Source organism: Hydra vulgaris, chromosome 02 (genome assembly GCF_038396675.1).
Source record: "Hydra vulgaris chromosome 02, alternate assembly HydraT2T_AEP".
NCBI classification, from domain to species: domain Eukaryota; kingdom Metazoa; phylum Cnidaria; class Hydrozoa; order Anthoathecata; family Hydridae; genus Hydra; species Hydra vulgaris.
Window position 1 is genome coordinate 58,159,751 of NC_088921.1, and position 24,598 is coordinate 58,184,348.

At 28.3% G+C, this 24,598-nt stretch overlaps 2 protein-coding genes and 1 non-coding gene across 3 annotated transcripts in view; 1 reads left to right on the top strand and 2 right to left on the bottom strand.

Moving 5' to 3' along the window:
- LOC100203801 (transmembrane protein 115) overlaps positions 1-24,598 on the bottom strand; it is a 78,593-nt gene that overhangs the window by 5,775 nt on the left and 48,220 nt on the right. The gene's annotated exons all lie outside the window — the stretch shown is intronic.
- LOC100206883 (potassium voltage-gated channel subfamily A member 2) overlaps positions 11,967-24,598 on the bottom strand; it is a 40,579-nt gene continuing 27,947 nt past the window's right edge. Inside the window, exons 3-4 of the mRNA XM_065791503.1 lie at positions 13,156-14,359; positions 11,967-12,911 (exon numbers count right to left, since the gene is read on the bottom strand). Coding sequence (XP_065647575.1) covers positions 12,548-12,911; positions 13,156-14,359 — 1,568 coding nt within the window. The 3' untranslated portion in view covers positions 11,967-12,547. The remainder of the gene's footprint in view (positions 12,912-13,155; positions 14,360-24,598) is intronic.
- trnar-ucg (transfer RNA arginine (anticodon UCG)) lies at positions 19,967-20,039 on the top strand. Its single transcript has one exon. It is a non-coding gene; the product is annotated as a tRNA-Arg (tRNA).

A 24,598-nucleotide genomic window follows, 5' to 3' on the forward strand; every position in this document is an offset into this window, starting at 1 on the left:
AGGTCACTAGGAGTTATAATCTGGAGCTCTGATATTAATTTTAATACATATACTTGTCCTATTTATCTTTAAACTTATTATTATATAATAATTCATTTATGTATTCAAACATATATATATATATATATATATATATATATATATATATATATAGATATATATATATATATATATATATATATATATATATATAGATATATATATATATATATATATATATATATATATATATATATATATATATATATATATATATATATATATATATATATATATATATATATATATATATATATAGAAGAGAGAATGAGAGAAAGAGAGATTAATATTCTAAGAAAACAAAAGATCGGAATTAATTTCTAAATGTAGGCACGAAAATAAGTTTCTCCTAAAAAATTATAAAAATAAATGAGTTCAAATAATATTTACAATAACTACCCTTTTTAAAAAAACATTTAAAAAAATAGCATAAGTAATCATTTCTAAAGAATTCTTTTTATAATAGTGTCAGCAAATTCCACAAATGTGTGAAAATTTACAGTAGTTAAAACATTTGCAACTTCCTGTAATTTAATTTTTGGTATAAATTGAAGTTTTATTAATTTGATCATCCATTTCTGATGAATCTTTGTTGATGAAACACAGTGTTAAATGGAAAAAATTTTTTGTTAAGTGATTTTCTACTAATATATAATTGCTCTGTTCTTTTAAGAACATTGAGCACTCTATTGTGTAGAACACTTTTTAAAGTTGTTTAAATATATATATATATATATATATATATATATATATATATATATATATATATATATATATATATATATATATATATATATATATATATCAGTTATTTAGTTTTGCTTTAGTCATCCGAAGCTGGTAGAAATATATTTCGCTGGTTATATATTTTATCATGTCATGTATCTATTTTACATATCTACTTTTTATAACATTATTATTTTTATTTCTTTAGTTCTTCCGCGTTCTTCTACCTTGCATCATTACTTTGGTTTAGTTTGCCTACTGATGAAGTATGTTTTAAATTTAGTAAATTATCAAGATTTGAAATTTACTTTATTGATCATATTCTAACAGTTTGTGACATGAAATCCAATTCAAAATTAATTTTGTTTACGGGTAATATTTATAAAAGGTAAACTATAATGTTATTTCTATATGGTTTTAATACATTGCGTTTTTTTTTTGTATTGTCAAGTAACATTTTTGTTTTTAAGCAATAAACATTAAATCTGCATTATCAATCAATGAAGAAGTGCTTGAATGTTTGCCGGGTGAGGTCAAAATTTATTAAAGTGCTGATCAAGTTGATAATGATGACCTTAATGAAAGAAATAACTTTCCTGTTGAGTCTTTGAACAGCTTAACTCCTTCAGGTATGCCACCTCATTGTTTTAAATTGAAAATTGGCCTAGGCGGATCACCTGATATAAATCGGTAAATCACGTTTTTTTTTTTTTTTTTGTAGAACAATCATTAAACTTCATAGAGTTTGATTCAAACAATCAAAATGTAAGGCGGATCACTTCATATAAATTGGCGAATCACGTTGTTTTTTGGTAATACAATCATTAAAATTTATAGAGTTTGATTCAGACAATCAAAATATTAGGCGGATCACTTCATAAAATTTGGTGGATCACTTTATTCAAACTGGCGGCTCACGTTGTTTTTTTGTAGAACAATCATTAAAATTAAATGAGTTTGATTCAAACAATCAAATTACTACGCGGATCACTTAATATAAATTAGTGGATCACTTGATACAAGTTGGCGGATCACGTTGTTTTTTGATAAAACTATAATTATAAATTGGCGGATCACTTGATATAAAATGGCGGATCACTTTGTTTTTTTGTAGAACAACCGTTAAAATTTATAGAGTTTGATTCAAACAATTAAAATATTAGGTGGATCACTTCATAAAACTTGGCGGATCACTTTATTCAAATTGGCAGCTCACGTTGTTTTTTCGTAGAACAACTATTAAAATTTATAGAGTTTGATCCAAATAATCAAAATATTAGGCAGATCATTTGATATAAATGAGCGGATCGCTTGATATAATTGGCGAATCACGTTGTTTTTTGGTAGGAAAATCCTTAAAACTTATAGAGTTTGATTTAAGCAATCAAAATATTAGGCGAATCACTTCATAAAATTTGGCGGATCACTTTATATAAAGTGGCGAATCGCGTTGTTTTTGGTAAAATAACTATTAAAATTTATAGACTTTGATAGACAAAATATTAGGCAGATCATTTAATGTAAATGTGCGGATCACTTGATATAAATTGGTGGGACACTTTGTTTTTTGAGTTCATAAAATTTATAAAATATTATAAAATTATATAGTTTTTTTTGTTGCTCAATAAAATTGTAATATGCAAATACCTTCTTAATATTATATTTTTTAATGAAATTAAACTATATCTGAATCGTTTTTTTTGTTCATTAAATGAAATATGACTCGCTTTAGTAACGTGTAAATGATCTGCCCGCCCCGCCGTTTGTACCTACTCATAACATACCTTGAAGTAGATAGATTTTTAAAGGTTATTTTTGAATAAATTTATGTAGAATTTAATTATCTATCTTACAATATAAGTAATTAATTTTTGCTTAAAATAAAACTCTATTAAATAATTTGTTTTTAAACGTGTATTATATTAATAATATAATACACTTTCGAAAACAAGAATTTTGAGTACTCCAACGTACTTTATATACAGTTTACTTATTCGAGCAATACTAATAATTTGTATGTAATGTGCAAATAAATAAACTGTATATAAAGTACTCAAAAGCATTCAAAAATAGACTTATTTTTGTTTTACATTTTAAACATCTTCTTTTAAGTATTATAACACATAAGATTCTTTTCTTTTTATAAATATTTTTGTCAATTTGCTAAAATACATAACTCAGACACAGTGAACACATTTTGGTTGTTTAAGCATGTTAAATAACTTATTAAGTTGTATTAACATTTTAAAATGCTTTGTATATAAATAATATGCTGAATTACTTATTAAATTGTTTTAGTATATTAAAAGTATTTAATAATAACTAATAACAATAATAATTGGCAACAAGCGAAACCACAAACTTAGAAGAATGTGTGATTTTAGAGGCAACACTCGTGCTAAAGATGTAAACAAGTTGCAGAAGATCTAAATGATTATAATTTTATTATAAATTTCAAATTATTGAAATTACATATGTATCTTTTTGCTGTCATGTCAAGAATGTTTTTCATAAAACAGACTTTTTATTAACAAATCAACTTATCACATGGGTGCTGTTCATAATTTAAACTTTAAATTTAAAAGCTTGCTTAAAAGCAGTGTTTTTAATTAATTCTTCTTTGCATCAAATTATACTGCAAATAAAAGTATACATAGTAGACGAAATTGATTGAAAGATCTGCATTAGCTTGAGGACACAAATCAAATTCTAAAATTTTTTGAAATAAGTTGCAACATTTGAAGGACTTCTATAAATAATACTAGTAAATACGTAATAGATCTATAAGTATTCAAACATTTTCAAGCAAGTTATTATGTTTATAAAATCTATTTCATTTCATTGATTGTGTGCAATGAGTTTTTCAGAAGAGGTGACTCTTATTCATTTAAATATGTTGTTAGTTGTGGGCCTTATGTACAATTCTATATATTACTACTTAAAGTAAAGTGTGTTGGACATGCGCAGTTTTTTTCTAATTCCATTGAATTCAACGATGAATGTAAACAACTGGAACTTAATAATGGATCTAAATAATGACTTAATAACACAGCCTTTTGTTGAGACTATAAACTAACATGGTTCTGAACATTTTAAGTTATCTAGATTTTTAAGAAATCAATTTTCAAATACACGTATTTCAAAAATATGCTCAAATTGACAAAAAAATGCTGGACTAGCACCTTTAAAATAATATACATTACAACTTTTTTTAGAATTGTGTTCTATATAAAGTACAACTTTTCTAATTCGAATTTTATAGGTGAAAATAAAAGTTTAAATCAAGAGATTTTTTAATTATAGAAAGATAATTACTGAAATATTAAAATTATCGAAGGAAATGATTAGTGTCCCATTCGTTAAATTTTAATTATACAAGTCTACCCCACTAACAAGCTGTAATTTTATAACATACTGAATTGCAGTAGCAGCCCGTAATGTTTGAGCATGTTCCTCCATTTTCATAACAATATATACAGCTAAACACCAATCGTTGAAATAAAAGATGATATTATATTACGGATTTGGAAATAAAAATTTGACGACTTGCTGAAGATCTTTTTTGTGGTGGATTTCATTTTAAGTTTTTGGGGTTTATCTTCTCTAACCTTGATATCTTATAGACTTATTATTATTGTATTAGTTCCTATAGAAAGAAAAAAAAACTACACTTTTGTTGAGTTTTTGAAACAGATTTTTTAAATTGATAATGAAAAAAAAAACTGTACACAATTAATTAAAATTAACAATCCTAAAAAAAGTTGATTATATTAGGTCTAGGAATTAATTCATGCGCTTTTTAATTGAAAATTGAAGGTTTATTTCAAAAACTAAATGGATGAATACATTAATGAAAATAGTGTCCATCGCTAGTCATTACTTTTACCCATCTTTCCGGCAATTTACGAGTTTCGTGTCGAAAAAATGCTTCATCCTTAGAAGTGATCCAATTAGAGACCCATTTTTCGATATTTTCCGAAGAAATGAAGCGCTGTCCAATCAAATCGTTATTCATGCAATCGAACAAGTAGTAGTCAGAAGGAGCAATGTCCGGAGAATACGGCGGGTGGGGTAACACTTCCCATCCGACATTTTCCAAATAGTTTTTGACAGGTTTTGCGACATGTGGTCGAGCGTTATCATGCTGAAAAATGAGTTTATCATGTCTGTTACCCCAATCTAGTCGTTTTATGACCAGAGCTTGCTTTAAATGCATTAATTGTCGTCGATAACGTTCTCCATCAATAGTTTCACCAGGTGTCAGAAGCTCATGGTACACCACACCTTTCATATCCCACTATATACACAGCATAACCTTTGCACAGTGAATATTCCGTTTTGGCTGTGATGGACCTGGTTCACCTGGCTTTACCCAGGCCTGTTTTCGTTTAGGGTTCTCGTAATAAATCCATTTCTCATCACCAGTAACGATTCGATGCAAAAATCCCTTTCTTTTCTGTCTTTCAAGCAGCAATTCACAAATGGTCTTTCTTCTTTTCACGTCTCTGTCTTTCAATTCATGTGGAGCCCAATGAGACATTTTTTGAATCATACCCATGGCTTTGAGGCGTCTGGAAACTGTTAATTGTTCAACACCTAACGATTTTGCAAGGTCCTCTTGCGTTTGACAAGAATCCTGATCGAGCAATGTTGTCAATTCTACATCTTCAATTTTTTTCGGCTGTCCTGGTCGCTCTTGGTCTTCAAAACAAAAATCACCACTTTTAAACCGTGCAAACCACTTCTGACACGTTCGCTCAGCTAGAGTATGGTCACCATAAACTTCAACCAAAATACGATGACTTTCGGTAGCACTTTTCTTCATGTTAAAGTAATGAAGTAGAATCCCCCGCAAAAACACTTTATCAGGAACAAAAATCGGCATTATCAGTTAAATTAAAAATAGTGTTGTTTACGCTTAAATCAAATGATTTATAAAGAAAATGATGCGCAATAACAGTGATCTTCGCACGCATGCGTGGCTAAACGAAACGCTGAGACAATAAGCTAGTTTCGTAATCCCTTGTCAAACCGCACGAATTAATTCCTAGACCAAATATATAATTATAAAAATTATTATTGATTTGGCATTTTTGTGTAAATTTGAGCATATTTTCAAGTACATGTACATATTGAAAACTTTGTTTTGAGAAAACGTAAAAATGAAAGCAAAAATAACTAATAAGTTACAAAAACTCAAATTCTTTTTCAAATTGAACCTTTATTCAAATAACTCTTTCTGCTTTAATGATTTTCACTCATTTTAAACTTTGAGTAAAAACTTTGCTTGAGGTATTTTTGTTTACAGACATCGAAAATAAAGATACATCAATGAATTCAATGAAATAAGACAAAACTGCACAAACTCTAACTTAGGTGTTGTATATTAATCCATGTAGTAAAATGTAAATATAATGTAAACTGCAGTAAAATGTAAATGTAATGTAAACTGTAGTAAAATGTAAATGTAAACTTTGCTAACAAATCCATGAAGTAAAATCAATTTTTTAGGTGATAATTAATATTTTTATCTGCATTCCACAACTTTACACAATTCACAGTTCTCTGACAAGACCTGAATACTATTTTATTACTGTTATGAGGTTTTACAACTCTATTCAATGGTGAATGTCCTTTTTTTTAACTTTTTCTTTTCTTTAAGCAGCACAAGCCATAAATAATACTGCAATTGCTTCATATGCTATTATAAGTGTTTATTTGGTGGCAGGAGATCAACATTCAACATGCTTGTACTATACATAAAGTTCTTTGAAATGTTACAACTTATTTTATAATTTTTTTTGTTTGATTCGTATTTTTTACTTCTTACATATCTTAAAACCAATGAAGACCATTATACCAAACTTTCATCAAATGTGTATACTTTTTTTAACTGCAGGGTTTAGTGTAAAGAGCAGCTATTTTTAAACACACAGCCTTTAACTTTAAAGTTTAATTTATGATCATCGACCATGCTAGGAGTTAAATTGTAAATAAAAAGTCTATGTTTTATGAAAAAAATTCTGGAAATTCAGACCTTAAGCTGAAAAAAGTTGTAGAAGATCTAAATGACTTCAATTTTACTATAAACTAAAATACTATAAACATTAAGTTGTGAAAAATTTATGTATACCTTTAAAAGGTATACATAAATTTTCCACAACTTTATGTTTATAGTATTTTAGTTTATAGTAAAATCGAAGTCATTTGGATCTTCTACAACTTTTTTGTACAAGTGTTGATTGCCTCTAAAATCATACATTCTTGTAAACTTGTGGTTTTGCTTGTTTGTATTGTATTATTGTTCAAATTATTTACTGTTTACTTAGTTGCTAAGGTTAATTACTTTGTTTGACAGTGTTTAGAAAATAAGTTATTTAATATTGAGTTTTAGTTTGAACAAGAAAAAATTAATTATATCATGAGAAAGATAATTTATTTCTACATAAATTTATTTAAAACCATAAACTTTTTACCCGTTTTTTTGATAGGAACCACATTAACAGATAATAGTAATTAGCCTTGCGTTAAACTAATATTCATTTGTTTGACTTCCAAGATGGTGTCGGAGTAACAATGTTTACATGGTGACGTGAATATATTCCGTTGCCACGATGTATTTTAGCTTGGACAAAAAGTTTTTTACGAATTCGCATTGTTTCATTGCTGTAGTCTTCGTTAATAAATATATTCTTTCCCTTGAGTTTACGAGCGTTAGATAAGATATTTTCCTTGTCCTGCCAGTTTATTATTTTGCAGACAATAGTTCTAGGCTTACCACTAAAGTTACCGACACAATGTGCTCTTTATATAATACTATACTTTTTTTAAAACATAATTAATAGTTTCGTTGTTTTTTTCTTCGATTCCGACAACTCTTAGATTGTTACGTTGGTTTTGATCCTCAGGATTGACTGTTTTTCTTATATGTTCATTTGAATCGCTGCTTAAATTTCCGTGGAATGATTTAATACCCACAATAGTTTTTTTTAATTTCAGCTATTTTACTATCAACCTTGCTCAATTTTATTTCTATTTGATCACCAACAAAAGTAAGTCCACGTTTTTTTTCTTCGATGTCTTTGGCTAAGTTATCAATTTTTTCAAAAACACGGAGCTAAGATTTTTGTAAGATTATTGAGTAATAAAGTACGTACATTCATTAATGTAAATATTTACCAATGCATATTAACCTTTTCTTCATAAACAAAAATATTTTTTTCCCTTTATCTTTTATCGAAAAAATTGTTTATTGTATCATCAAAATCGATCTCGCAAAGAATATCTGATTTGATAGACATCAAGCATGCTTAATCTCAACTGAAGCATGGTATTTCTGTGCTCATTTTTAATTCGTTTTACTTTTGAAAACGAGCGAAACGAGCGCTCCACAGAACAATTTGTAATCATAAGTGTTAAAAAATGCAAAGAGCAATTTCGACGTTCGGAAAAATAGATGAAAGGTTGTTATGAACCAATGTTTCGTAGAGTTCAGAAAAAGAGAACTGAGTTTTTGATGCAAATTTTTATTTGACTCAGCTGTGATATAGCCTCAATTCTGTATAAAAATCTTTCATTCAAAGTTAGCCAAAAACGAAAACATCTCCGCAACTTCAAAGTAAACTTTGATTCGCTCATTAATCTCTTTCTTAAGCCTATCAATCAAACCCGTTGATACGAAAATTATCTCGAGCAGGTAATATCACGTACGGGGCATGAAGCTCTTTAGACGTTTTTCTTTTTAGGCAAATTCGCGTTGTACCTTTTGCATAATCAACACCTGGTAAGATTGATTTTGCTTTGTTTTCAAATTCATCAAAATTGTCTCTCATTTTGTTGAAATTAATATTTTTATTAGTTTTGTTGAAAACTAATAAAAATATTGCTCCACAATACGAGCATGGTTTCACTTTTTTGAGAAAGATCTTCAGCAATCTCATTCAATGCTGTCAAAATTGCTTTAAAAGAATTGAGAACTGTTTCGGTAGCATTTGCGTGAGCCTCCCAACGCGTTTTTGATAATGATTTAAGCACCATTCTTTCCCGACGAGTTGTTTTAAGACATCCCATTGATCGAATCGAATTTGAAAAATACGTATATACGTATTTTTCAAATTCGACGCAACCATAGTATACGTATACAATGGCTGCGCAATAGAAAAAAAAATTAACCGCTTAATAGCAGCATTGTACAGAAGTTTGTCCAACTAAGTTCAACGAATGCGTAGCACACGGTATATATACCGCATGCTCATTGAAATTAGACATTATCGCTTGCATCCCTTAGTATACTGCCGACATATTTTCGGCATTGTTTAAAAATTTGTACTAAGAAAAATAATAAACAATACAAAAATAAAACTTTAACAATACTAAGGATAAAATAAAAAACAATTAATAAAAAATTATAATAACAATAGCAGTATTAAAAGCGAAGTAAATAAATTTCAAAGTAGTTATTAAAATAACTAGTTTGAAATTTATTTACTTAAAACTATTAAAAAATAAATAAATTTCAATGTATACTTTGAAATTTATTTACTTTGCTTTTCCTGAACATTCTGCAATTTTTCAAGTCTCTGCAGATGAGAGTGCAAAAAACTTAACGAGCTGCTTAATTGCAGGATTACCTTGCACTGAAATATTTTAAGTATTTTTGTAAATAAAGTAAAATAACAATAAATATATATGTTTAAATCGCATTATTTGCATTATTAATCAATTCACAATAAAATATTATATCAAAATATTATTTAAAATAAAAAATACTTCTTAAAAAATTTATGGGGCCCCTAATTAGATGGGGCCCCTAGCCATGGCCTAGTCAGGCCTATTGGGTAATCTAACACTGTGTTATTCTTTAATAATTGTTTCCTTTTCTTTCTTACCGGTAAGAGGCTTCAATCTATCTTTAAGCTCACTGAGCACTGAATAATTAGTATCAAAAGATGCTTGTTTAACGGCATAAATGATTCTATCCAGCTCTTTGAGCAATATTTCTTTTGTCGAAAGTCTATTCATAGAGTTTTTTGAAATTAATCCAGTAGAATTATCAAGTGAAACTTGTGAATTGGCCACTTTCTAGAAAAACAATAGTCAATTTTGTCATTTGTTATAGGGATGTTTGAATTGTTATGGGGATGTTTGAATTTCTGATGATTCAAATATTGAAACATTTTGATCATTATTTTTATCTTAAATTTGAGCTGAAGATGTTTCGTCGATCTGGGATTGGATTGAAAAGAAGTTGGTTAATGTTTTACATTTTTTTATTGCGTCTTGCTTCTGTTCTGCTAATTTTCTTTTTTGACACCCACTTTTATATTTACGACCCGTCATCGTTAAACCTATATAGAAATAAAATTTATATAAATTTTATTTAATATGTTATAATTTTAATACCGAGCGAATGAAAAATAATCAGTGGAATTTGGAGTTATTTTTGAACAATTGAGTGGAATATACCAGTATTTTTGAAACCACTACGTGCATTTTCCGCTTTAAAGCCTTTATTTACAAGATTTTTAACATAACAGAAAATTGTCGTTTACTTAAATTTAAATAAAACCCAGATAGTGTCAAGCTGGAATTCGCATCCTAGTTTTTCAAAGCAAGCTACAAAGTCTAGTGAATATGAAATGACCAAAATAAGAGGACTGTGATGGCAAATGAAATCAAAGCAGACCTGAGGTTCGCAACACCAGGGATTACCAGTTTTAACTTTTGATATAAGCTTTAAAATAACTATCAATCAAAGCACATAGTTTTATATACTTTTTTGTAACAAACATTAAAAAAACAAGATGTTGAAAAATTTATTAAAAAATTTAATAAAAAAACGCGTTTATTAGTTTTTAAGTTTGTGTCGTTAAAATATTAGGCTGATTTATAAAAGTAATTTCGATTATTTGAAAAATCAACTAATCAAATGCTTATGATAAAAAGAAATTTAGAGTAAAACTAACAAAGAACAAAAATATTACAACTTTTTTTGTTTTATTTTAAATAGTGTCAAACTTTTTTTAAAACTTCAAATATATATACATATATATATATATATATATATATATATATATAAATATATATATATATATATATATATATATATATATATATATATATATATATATATATATATATATATATATATATATATATAGAGAGAGAGAGAGAGAGAGAGAGAGAGAGAGAGAGAGAGAGAGAGAGGAGGGTTGCATAAGATGATCAGGTTCCTAAGGTGGTACAACCTGTTTTACGGGTAGACTGCTAATTTTTTTGCAAACTTTTTGGTTAAGTATATTAATACAAGTTCGGTGGTGTTATTTATTTTAGTTTCTTGGTTGTATGGTTAATATCCTTTCATTGTTTTATTGTTAAAAAAATTTACTAACCCCCCCTCCACCTCCACCTCCACCGTTATAATTATAATAACAATTATTGGTTATAATAACAAAGTTTTACAAACTATTCTAGCTCAAAAAAAAAGATTGCATCTTTTCTTTGATCAAGATCTTCTTTGTCTAAACATTACTTGATGAATTCATTTTGAGAGTACCCAGACAAATAATGTGTTTTTCCCTTCATACTTTTCGATTCAAACTGACTTTGTTGTATTTTGGAAAAATGTTGCTAATTTCCAATCAATTCTAAGATCCCTAATAAATTGCCATTGTAAACATCCCCAATTATTGTGTTTTCTCCTTGAAATGCCAAACCTCTAGGTGATAAAAATAATGTGATACCTATAATCCGTTTCAGGATTGCTTTCCACTTATTTCTCTCACATTGTATTTGGAGCTATAATTGTTTGTCTATTTCATTTCCTTTTATTGACTCCAAAAGGACTTTCCAAGCCAAATATTATTTTTGATGCTCAGCACTAATTTTATGATTGGTAAAAATATTATTTAACTTTTTCCACGGTGTCTTTTGGGAAAATCCTTCACGGGCTAAACTGCTCAAATTGTATTAATTTTGATTACAAAAAATACGGCCTCGTATGTGTAATATGCACAAATAAAAACTTGTAATTGCTTCTGATATGGTGAGTGTAATATTCACAAACACAATTGTGTCTAATATTGTGTTTAATATACACAAATACAATTGCAATTGTGCAAACCAGACACAATTGCACAAGTGCAATTGTGTCTGGTATGTGTAATGTTCAAATAACTAAGAATAACATAAATTAACTACTATTTTGTTGTTAAATTATAAATTATTTCTTATTAAACCAGCAAATTGAAAAAAAATACTTGCTATAAAAATACAGTTGGAATAGATAAATAAATATACAAAACAAAAGCTTTCTGAACTTTACAAAAATATTTAATACAATAGCCGCTTTTTAAAGGTATTACGGTATTTGCTGTTTACTTTATTTATATTGTTTCCATCATATTTTTTGATTGCATTATTCTTTTGATTTAAAACTGTGGATTTACTTTTTATCATTGTTAAGCGTGGATGTCCTGGAGCAAAAGAGTAGGGGCTTCTCTAATACTTTATGTTAATAAGACCCCATCACAAGTTTATACAACATGTTTAATACCTTATAGTTGTTAAAAATAAAGTTCTTTTCTCTTACCACTATCAAACTTAGTTCATATTTAACAGTCGATCAAAAAAAGATCGTTTTGTTTATCATTATAGTCGAAGTGTATTTATACGTCAATAGTCGATTGTTGCGTCATAGTCAATCGAATAAAGGTAGTTTGCATTTTATTACTCACCATCCGTAATTCGTCATTATTTTCACTATATAGTTGTCTAACGAAATTTATACTTTATTGATTATTGAAGAAGAATAAATACTGTTTAACACCTCGTTTTCGTTCGTTGTTTGATTTGTAGCATTATTATCGATTTGATCGGTTGTGCTTGTTGAATTATTTAGTAATAAAACATTTGATGCAAGATTTAATAATGGTAGCATTGCACTATCGTCTTTTACTTCCTCGTGGTCATCTTCAAATAATGTGACTTTATGCAAACCATTATTTAGTTTGTCTTTGTTTAACTCATCGTTTTCTGCTAATGAATTATTTTTAAGTTCTTTGTATTCTTTATTTTTTTCATTTTTTTCTTCCTCTCTTTTTTTCTTTTCTTTTTTATTTGCGTCAGCTGCTCGCAGCTCGTTTTCTCTAGATGTAAACAATAATTTAAAGTTTAAACAAACATCGAACTTTGTCTTCTATATGTTAGGACATCGAGAATTTAAAATTTTATAACATTAAATCTTTATGATGCCATGACGTCAATTATCAATAATGTCAAGTCATTAAGTCTTTATGATGTCATAACGTGAAATCTTAAGATGTCATGATATCAAGGATGGTTAGATATGAGTAACTTAAATAAATTAGAAGTAAATATTTAAAAAAAAACCTATGATAAAAATAGTTGAAGTTGGACACGATAACAGGAACCGGAAGCGCAATTGTTAACACTCCAGATATTGCACACAAACTTCCTACAATTTTTCCCCATGGTGTTGTTGGTTTCATATCACCATAGCCAACGGTAGTCATTGTTACAACAGCCCACCAAAAAGCGTCTGGAATACTTTTAAATGTCTCTTTATCTCCTCCTTCTGCATAGTAAACTGCAGAAGAAAACAGTATAACACCAATAAGTAGAAAAAATATTAAAAGCCCAAGCTCGCGCAAACTTGCTTTTAACGTATGTCCTAATATTTGCAGTCCTCTTGAATGTCTCGAAAGTTTAAATATTCTAAAAACACGTACAAGTCGTATAACTCTCAAAACACCAAGTGAAGATACATTAGATGATTCCATTGGTAAAGTAACATAGTATGGAACAATAGCTATAATATCTATAATGTTTAAAAAAGACCTCACAAATATGCATTTGTCAGGAGACGAAATAAGCCGCATAATATATTCAAATGTAAACCACACTATACATGCAGACTCAATGGCAAACCATGGCATGGCTTTTTCGTTATTTATTTCGCGTGTTACACAAGAATGAGTTCCATTTATGCAGAACTTTTCATATCTAAATTGAGGAAGTGTTTCAACACAAAATGTTACTATAGAAAGCGTAATTATAGAAATAGACATAATAGCGACAATTTTTGCAAGCATTGAAGTGTCTGGGAATTCAAACAACTCCCATATTTTTCTTTTCCACTTCCCTTTTGGATAAACGGGCTCTTCGTCCTCTATATACCCCTCTTCTCTTTCTATTTTATGAATTACATGTTCTCCAAGTTCGTAAAATCTTATTTCGTCCGTAAAAACATCCATTGGCACATTCGGCGGACGTATTAATTTTCCACAAGATTGATAATAGAACAAAATTGCATCAAACGCGGGTCTATTTCGATCAAAAAAATATTCATTATGATCTTCATCGTAGTATGGTGCTCGTTTTAATTGATCACCTAGCAACGACTCAGGGTATTGTTCTAATGTTTTTAAAAATGTTTCATACTTTAAACCAGAGACGTTTATTGTTACTCTTTGAGAGATAGTCTTATTGTCATAGGAATTTAATTGAACGTTTTTATTTAGCCCAATGCCAGCATTGTCATTTTCTGAGTTTGAAAGCTTCCATTGATTTCGATCTATAAAAAAATTTTTTTTTCAAATACCCAAGCTGTATTTCAAATATAAAAGAGTTATAAATATAAATCTTAATTTACCATAAGAATCAGGATCTGTACCCACAAAAAAGAGGAGGCAATAAAATATATATTTGTGAATAAAAATAGAAAAAAAAACAGAACATATTTGAGTTGTAAATATCTGAGTTTGAGTAGATTCTTTTAAATTATTTCTTTTCGTGTAACAAAAAAAAAAAGGCTTTTCTCATCTAAACATAAAAATGCTATCAAATCGTATTTATACGATTTGCAATTAATTAATGTTAAAAGTATTAGCGTTAAATACAATGTAGTTACATTGTATTTAATATTATATTGTATTGTATTTAACATGGTATAGTATTGTAACATTGTATGGTATTTAACATTGTATTGTACTTAACATTGTATTGTATTTAACATTGTATTGTATTAACATTGTATTAAAAACTGTATTCAACAACCCCTAGGGGTTGTTGAAAATAGAAGATTAATAAGTTAAAACTAACCCTAAAGGAATTTACAACAAAAAATTGCTCTAAAATCTTTTTATACTTGTCTTATATTTACATTAGGTAGAAAAACTTCTTTTTTTAATAAGTAACAATTATTAATTTAGTTATTCACTCCAATTGTACAATTCTTCAGTATTTTTGCAGAACTCTGGATTGGCTAAATTTTGTTTGTAAGAGTTAGTTTCACATAACTTAATCAAATCTAAATGAACTGACTTTGATGTTCGTTTACTCCAAAACTCAATACCATTTGAATTTTTTTTTAAATTTGGAGGAAGTTTTTTCTGGTTTTTCAGGCTGGTTTTATAGGGTTTTTCTGGCTGGTTTTTCGGGGAAGTTTGTTCTGATTTTCAGGCTGATTGACAATAAACTGTGGTAATAATAGCATGAACCTTTTAAAGAACGTAGATCAAACAGAGTTCTGCTGGATCTTCTGATAAAACAAGTTATTGCTAACTTTTCAATCATGGTGTTGCACTCGGAATTATCAACAGGCTGTTTGATAATTTATAAACCATCCTTAGGAAAAATAACTCTTGTTCTTTGAACGTTGCTAAATAGTCAGACAAACATAGTATTCTACAGGCCACAAATGCATGGAAGAAAATTTTGTCCTTTTTTAAATAGATTCTACATTTTTTTTATAGAGATTTTATTTTTTCTGTTGAGAAAGTGTGTACAAAGGGTGTTTGAGAAAGGGTGTACAAAGCCCTTGGCTTTTCAAATACATAAAAAAGATTATATTCATCTGGCACCACGCAATTTAACAATTTATAAATTATGTATTACGGTATATCAGATAAACTATTACTATGAACCAAATTTTTTTCTTCCAATTGTTGCAACGAAAAGTTCCTGGCACAAACTTACCTGCACGTGGTATAGTTTCAAGTGGTGTACCACAAGGTCCGTTGCAATTTTTTTTTTGCATTAATATTTTACAGAATTATATCAAAAACCTAATAAAATTTTTTTTTAATAACTGCTAAATAATCCGAATCGAAGCCAAAAACATATTTACACAATCTCAACAACTTTAATTAGAAGAATTGTAACAACTTTAAAAAACTGACAACACTAACCTTACAACAGAAAAACGTGCTCAGATTGATATTCTACGTAACGCTGAATATAATTGGTGCACAATTTATAGTTAAATTACTCATAGCTCATAGTCAATACTCAATCGCTTCAAGTAAAGCTTAAATTATTTAAAAACATCACAACTACCCACAAATTTCAGCAGAATAGAGCGCCCTATCACAGGGCCAAGTTTGTGAGCAGTTAATTACAAGAAAATGGTATTGAGATATTTTTTCCTCTGACGAAAAACCATATAAGTATTAATTTATATAAAGTACGTGTTTATTAATTTTGCTTTTAAAGTTTATTTGGTACTTCCAGAACCGACTGTAAAATTCGCAGTTTTTATTAGTTTAATATTAAAAAACAAAGTTTTAACAATGTTGACAATGAGATTAGTACATACTGTAAATGAGAGCAAAGTCAGTTGTGTCAGTCATTGTTAAGTGGAAACAGGAATCTTTAAATTTATTATCAATTAAAGTTTTATTATGCAGTGAGCAACAATACTTGTTGAGAATTGTGTATTTGCATTTTTTAAGATTAAAGCTCATTGATCATGCGTTGGTTAAAGAGCTCCTTAACAATTGCGATAAGTTTGCAAACTTATGTGACTTATCTTATATGACTTCTTAACTTATGCTGACAACACATGGTGTTATCAGCATAAAGGTTGCAATGGTCAATAAGCAGGCAAGGCATTTCATAAAAATGAGAAACAGTAGTGGTTCAATACATGAACCCTATGGCACACCGCTGAGGACGTTTAACCAGTCCGATTCTGAATTTTCTATAATAAATTGTTGTTTTGGAATGGATAGAAGTGTATTTATCCACTGGTTGATGTATTTGTCGAAACCATACACAAAAACTTTGTCAAGAAATAGTGAGTGATTAACTTTATCAAATGCTTTGACAATGCCAAGCAAAACTACAACAACGTCATAACGTGACATAATTAAATTTAACATTATTTAAAACTTGAGAAGCCCGAGTTGACTTGATACAAAATTTTTTAATTAAAAAAAAAACTTTAAAATTTTAATTGGTCTGCATCCCAAAAAAAACGAAAAAACGACTCAGATGAACGGGTAAATTAAGAACATAACAAAACAATCTGTCAAACTTTTATTTACCTTAGGGGTCGTCCGTAAATTATGTCACGCAACTTTAGACTATTTTGGACCCTTCCCCCAACCCTCCACCCGTTCTCCTAGTAACAAATAGTCACGTTTTATTTCCCCCTCCCCCTCCTAAAAGAACGCAACAATGTTCTACACCCAACCTCATAAAAAAATATTTTTGTAGTTTTTAATACGATAATGTTTTTAACTTTCTTTGCTGCTTTTAGTTATCTAATTAATACATTTTTAACTATTATTATTTAATAAAACTTGTACCCACGTGCAAATAAATAAACCTACAAATAAACTATATTTATACGTAAAAAATGTTTAAATAGTTTAATTTTTATAATCTTCCACAAATAGGCGTAGAGCCGTGGGTGGTTAAACTTGCATATTCTGAGGCGCGATAAACAAGGTTTAACTCCTTAAAGTGAACGAACTTTTAGATTTTGAAAGTTATTTTATATGTTTCAACTACTTTTATTGTTTAATTTTAACTATAATTATTTATTACTTTTATCTTTTAAAGTTTTACACAATAATAAACGTACTTAAATTGACTGATTTGGTCGTATACGCAGTGAACCTACATTGACTGACTTAAGGTGGTAGGCCTATGAAAAAATAAAGATTATTGATTAAAATTTGAAAAAAAAAATGTAGTATATTGCATTTATGTAAAATTTTATCCTCTATAGAGGATATGTATATATATAGAGAGAGAGAAAGCAGATATATATCTGCTTATACATGACTCGTTTAGTTTTGATAAAACTAAAAGTATTTAAAATAACATATTTTATTAGCTAGTTTTTTTGTTTACCTTAGCAACGCCATAGCAACAAAAAACTTAAAAATCTTCACTCATAATATAATCAGGGACAATTCTACGAATAAAATGAGTGGGGGGAGGGGTGAATCCTTAAAAAGCACCGACTGGTTCCTAAAAAAAAAAAGGTCCCTAAAACCTAAATTCGCCCGACTGAATTGTGTTAAATACCCGACTATGGGAGGTGGCTATTCAACCCCTCTCATTGTCGCCTCTCAATATGATAAAACCTATTCTTAAAAATCTTACGATGATTTACAATGAAAAATTTTACATGGTCATATTCAAAATTCAAATTAAGCATTTCGTTCCATTTTATGAACTCGTTGTTCTAAAAACATTTTTAGTACTAGAACATTTGAAATTTGTTAAATTGACTCTGCAATAATTCATTATAATGATGGTGGAGAAGGAATAAAATCTGCTTTAAGTTACTTCGAATTGTTAGAAACAGAACCAAAAAGGACCAAAAGCAAAATTTAAACAAGCGTCGCATGTCAACTTTAACATATAAAAAGTAAAGAAAAAAAACTTAGACCTCTTCATAATAGATACTTAAATACTGAAAAAAACAGATTCATAACAGGTTCATACGGATTCATACAGATTCATACAGATTCATAACAGATTCATTCAGATTCGTAACAGATTCATAACAGATTCATAACAGATTCATATAGCTCTGATAGCTTTTAAGGAGTATTTATAGATGTGTATTTTTTTTTTTTGATTTGACTTTCATCAATTTGAGATTTTTAGTTTTTTTCTTCTAATAAAACCTATATTTAAAACATATCTCCAGTTTGAGTTGAGTAATTAAGCTGAAATTTTCAGGATGTGTTCTTCATACATGCAGAATTCATTAGTCATAAGATTTTTAAAACTTATTTTTTTGGGGCGCTATAGTGTGGTTTTATCTGCCACATTTTTTCCCATTAAAGTATATATTCAAGTCCATATAATCTAAATCAGCAAGGTAAATTTAAAAATCAAATAATGGCAAATGAGTTTTGTACATGTGTAGAACTACTGTACCAAATTTGAAGTAATGATCTGCGTCACTTTTGAGAAATTGTTTTTTGAAGTTTTATGAAATTGCAATATACCCTTATGATTGATTTATCAGTTAAATGAAAATTATATTAATTTTAGAAATGTTAAATGCACTTGGTAACTTTTCAAATTTATTTATGTCTTTGCTGTTTAATATGTGCTGTTATTCTTTTTATTTTTTGATCACTTAGACTTTGGTCTCTTTTTCTAAAGCGAAAAACGCTTTAGAAAAAGAGTCTACAGAAGAACTTAATTCGTGGATCGAATAACTCAATATAGGAATTATGTTTCTTAGAACATCATTTTCGTAAAAAATTGTAAAATGAAAACAAACGATGATGCCATGAAAAGATTTTTATGCAATCTAGTTTCTTATCCGATGGTAGTAACAATGTTAGTTGAGCATTTTTTACTAAAGCTAACTGATCTCATAAATGGTGCGTCAGATTTGGATAAAGTTTTCACTATTCGAAAGATAATTTAACCTGCTAAAAGTTGGTTAATTATGTTATTTTGATTTGCTTGAGAAGGTATTTCTCAATAAAGTTACCAAGCTGCTCAACCTGCCCCAACCGGGTAAGTAGACTGTGTGGGGCAAGGCATCAACGAACAAATGAATACACATAATGTAGAACTTGGATAAATTATCAATAAAACTGTCATTAGAATCACTAATCATATCCTTAACAGTACTAAAGTATATAATCGCAAGGGCGATTTTACGGAGAATGGCTTATGGGGGTGCATTTCTTCGATACAAACCTGAAGAAGCAAGTACAACAAAGATTTCCATACCAATAATATCAAAAAAATGCTATAAATATGAAGTTGATATTCATTTTTAATAAATAAAATATATCTTTTCTAATAATAAAAATCATTAAAATAATATTGAAACAAATTACTTTGAAACTAATTTCATATATTTTAAATTAGCGTGAACGCTTAAGTATATAATAAAAATTTTCTCTGAGAAATTTATGGCCGCGTGGCCCAATGGATAAGGCGTCTGACTTCGAATCAGAAGATTGTGGGTTCGATCCCCATCGTGGTCATAAATTTTACTTTAGTTTTATTTAAAAGATAATTGATATGCATGTGTTCTGCTAAAACATACTTTAGCTTTACTTTAAAGTTTACTTAGATTACTTGTTTTACTGCTGATAAATATATAATGTATTTTGTTAATTTTCAAATATGCAAAGGATTTTGTTATTAAAAATATTGTTGTATAACTTTTAATATTATCAAGAAATAGCTTTTAATTTTTATATTATAAAATTTGTATTTATCTATTGAACATTGAAAATAAAAAATGACAAACATGAGAGACTTGAATCCTTAATATACGTAAGACATAGACAAACATGTGGCTTGCCCCGACTATTTCTATATATTAATAATTTATTAATTCAAAAATTGTGAATATTTTATAAACGGTAACCTTACAAAGAAAAAAAAATATGTAAAATGAACATGTTCTCTTTAACATATTTTTTTGTATTATCAGTACCGCGGTACTGATAATAAACCCTTATTAGTTTTATTTGAAAAGTAAAAACATCATGAGAAAGACAGAAAAAGTTAGTAAATACAACTTATAAATGTTACCTGCGGGAATTAAGAAAGACATTAAAACCCATGAAGACAAGCCATGAAACGTTTAGAAAATCTTTTAACATGGAGTCCCACAAAGTGTTCAACCGAGTTCGAGAGTGTTGTTCAACAAGAGTGTTGTTCAACCGAGTGGGCACGGGACTTAAAAAAACGTATTTTAAACGTCTTGAACGTTTTGTACGTCTTTTGAACGTTCAAAAACGTCTTCTGTCCTTTGGTAGATGCCCTAAGACACTGCAATTTTAAAACACTATGATGGATTTTCTTTTTTTCTTTTTTTAAATTTTGGTTATATTTTTAAAATGTTTCAAACGATTATTCATTTAAAAAAAAATAGTTTTCAAATTTATTCAAATTAATTTCAAGCAGTAACCCATTATGTCAATAAATAACGATGGTAATAATAATAGAAAATAAAAAACGAAGAAAGCATATTATATTCTTCAAAAAACGGATATATAGCATTGAGTGGTTATAAACTATAGTAAAAAAAAGATTTACATTGAAAACATTGTTATTACTAACATGTTTCTTTTTACAAATTCTTGCGTAAAAGCGTGAAAAGTGGTGAAAAGTGGTGAAAAGTGGCATCTTCATGCTTCTCTCGATATTAGATTGGTTTTAGCCAAAGTATATAGACCGTAAAACTTATTTACGGATTGACGCGCTACTACAAAAAAGACTATTTTCAACTCATAGTCGGTTTTTTAAAGAATATAGTCGGCACTTGACACATTTGCAGATTTTAAGCAGATTTTAAGCAGATTTTAAGTTTGAGGACTTCTTTTTATTTTTTAATTTCTTTTTTGAAAGCAGTTGGTAATTTTTAAGGATTTATTCCCTCGCCCTCATTTTATTCCTCGAATCGCCCCTTCTTCAAAAATTATCCTGAAACTATTTAGCAACAAATATTTAGCCCAAATGCTCCAGATATTACATCTAAACCAATCATCTTTGTTTCTGGCATCATTCTAACACAATCCACATGCAAAATATTTACTATTTTCTGTTAAAATATTTTCATAACAAATGGGAGACCTTTTACTTGCTACACTTTTTTTTCTTGGAAGAGACAGAGGCAAGTTCTTTCAACTGTTTTAATAGATTTTTTGATTCTTATTTTATAAAGGGAACTTGTAATATTTTTAGACTCTTGTTTCTTTTAGTTGATTTTAACTTGAGCATGGAGACATTATTGTCTTAACTAGGGTATGGAAACATATCTCAAAAATCGAAAATTTAAAGACTTACTAAGATAGACAACTAAAAGTAGATTACTAAAGATAGACTACTAAAAGTAGACTACTAAAGATAGACTACTAAAAGTAGACTACTAAAGATAGACTACTAAAGATAGACTACTAAGATAGACTACTAGAGATAGACTACTAAAAGTAGACTACTAAAGATAGACTACTAAAAGTAGACTACTAAAGATAGACTACTAAAAGTAGACTACTAAGATAGACTACTAGAGATAGACTACTAAAAGTAGACTACTAAAGATAGACTACTAAAGATAGACTACTAAGATAGACTACTAGAGATAGACTACTAAAAGTAGACTACTAAAGATAGACTACTAAAGATAGACTACTAAGATAGACTACTAGAGATAGACTACTAAAAGTAGACTACTAAAGATAGACTACTAAAGATAGACTACTAAGATAGACTACTAGAGATAGACTACTAAAAGTAGACTACTAAAGATAGACTACTAAAGATAGACTACTAAGATAGACTACTAGAGATAGACTACTAAAAGTAGACTACTAAAGATAGACTACTAAAGATAGACTACTAAGATAGACTACTAGAGATAGACTACTAAAAGTAGACTACTAAAGATAGACTACTAAAGATAGACTACTAAGATAGACTACTAGAGATAGACTACTAAAAGTAGACTACTAAAGATAGACTACTAAAGATAGACTACTAAGATAGACTACTAGAGATAGACTACTAAAAGTAGACTACTAAAGATAGACTACTAAAGATAGACTACTAAGATAGACTACTAGAGATAGACTACTAAAAGTAGACTACTAAAGATAGACTACTAAAGATAGACTACTAAGATAGACTACTAAAGATAGACTACTAAAAGTAGACTACTAAAGATAGACTACTAAAGATAGACTACTAAAAGTAGACTACTAAAGATAGACTACTAAGATAGACTACTAAAGATAGACTACTAAGATAGACTACTAAAGATAGACTACTAAAAGTAGACTACTAAAAAAGTTAGAAAAAATCAATTTTTCAAAAGTTGCATTTTTTTAAACAGCAACTATTGTAGAATTTGAAAGTATATAGATCTTAACAAAAGAAAAAATTTAGAACTGATAAAAGAGATTTGTTTTTGCAGGGTAATTTTGCTTTCCCTAGCAACGCTTATAGCAACGACTAGTAAGGTTAGCAAAAAAGAAAAATTAAAAAATAAAGAAAAAGTCTTGCAGCAACTAGGAAAGGGTTAGATAAAAAATACAATGATGAAGAGGGAGCAGTATATGAAAAAGGGGGATTTTAATCTGTTTTTAAAAGTTTGTATATTCAATATTGTAAATTTTATTTGCATTTTTCTCTGTTTTATATTTCTAATATTCTGAAAAAGATTGCAGGTCGATTGTCCAATCGACTTCAAATTTTGTACAGACATTCATTATAATGAGCTTTATGTCCTGAGATAAAAAAAATTAGGAATATAAATTTTTGGTCCATAATATCAAAAATTTGATTTTTAATAAAACGCGCTGAAAAATCTTACGATGCTTTAAAATAAAAATATTTTTGACAAAAATTTTATCTCAGGACATTTATCAACATAAAAAGAATAAAACTGCTTAAAATTAGAGATAGATACATTTTACTTTTTGAGATACCTTTGCCAAAATTTTAGCATGTTTTTGGCTTAAAACCTGTTTTTGCCTAAAATTTCTGGAAAAAAAAAGTAAAAGTAATTTTTTTTTTAATGTATTTATTATGTTTGAAGTAAAAAAATCAAATTTATTTTCTATTAACTATGAAAAACACGGTCTCAATATGCCTAGCTCTACTATGAAGAAAGACTTTTAAGTGTTATTTTGGTGCAAAGATTTTTCATTTCAAAAGTAAAAATAATTTTTCGTAAAACTTTAAAAAAACTTTAAAGTTTTATATTTTATAACTTAAAGAAGTTAAAAAATTTAATATTATTTTCAAAAAAATCTGAAAAATGTGAGATTTTTATTTAATTCAAATGGATACTTTTTTATTCAAATGTTTGTTTATTTCTTTTTGTTTATTTACAGTTTATTTCTAATGTTTATTTTTTTGGTAATCTTTTGACTACATATTTCAAACATATTGATAAGAAAATCTGTTTAATTTTAAAAAATTTTTAAAAATAAAGTAAAGAATACATATATGATTGGTATACAAATGAAAATGGCGTAGAACTTAAACTTGAGTTTTTTCTTTTATATAGTGTTATAAAATATCAAATATAGATTCACAAAACGTACTAAGGATCATTAAAATTCGGTTTACGAAGTTTACTGAAAGGCAAAGTTCACATCGGCTTTGACTTCGGTGCCGAATTTGAAATAGAAATTCGGCTCTCAGTTAAAGTTTCTTTTGTAAACAAAATTTTTTTTTTAGTCAATTTTGAAATTTACTCAGCAACGCCCTTAGTTACCGTTCAAAATGTTCAAAAGTAAGACATGTCACTAAATTCATCTCCTCTGTGGATTAAAAAATATCATCTTTCCAATTTTTAAAGCTTTAACGACAAAAGAGTTATTGGGAAAGATCATGTCAAAATCTAAAATGTAAACGTGGTTTTGAATGCAATTGCATGGTCTTGTGTTCCAAAATCTATATTTGTTGGAAACAATAGAAATGGTTACTTATTCAGCTGTAACACATTTCAACAATGGCAGAAATAAATTCCTTGGCAGTTTAGAAAATTTCAGATTGACAGAACAGTTTTGCACCAAATTGAAAGGAA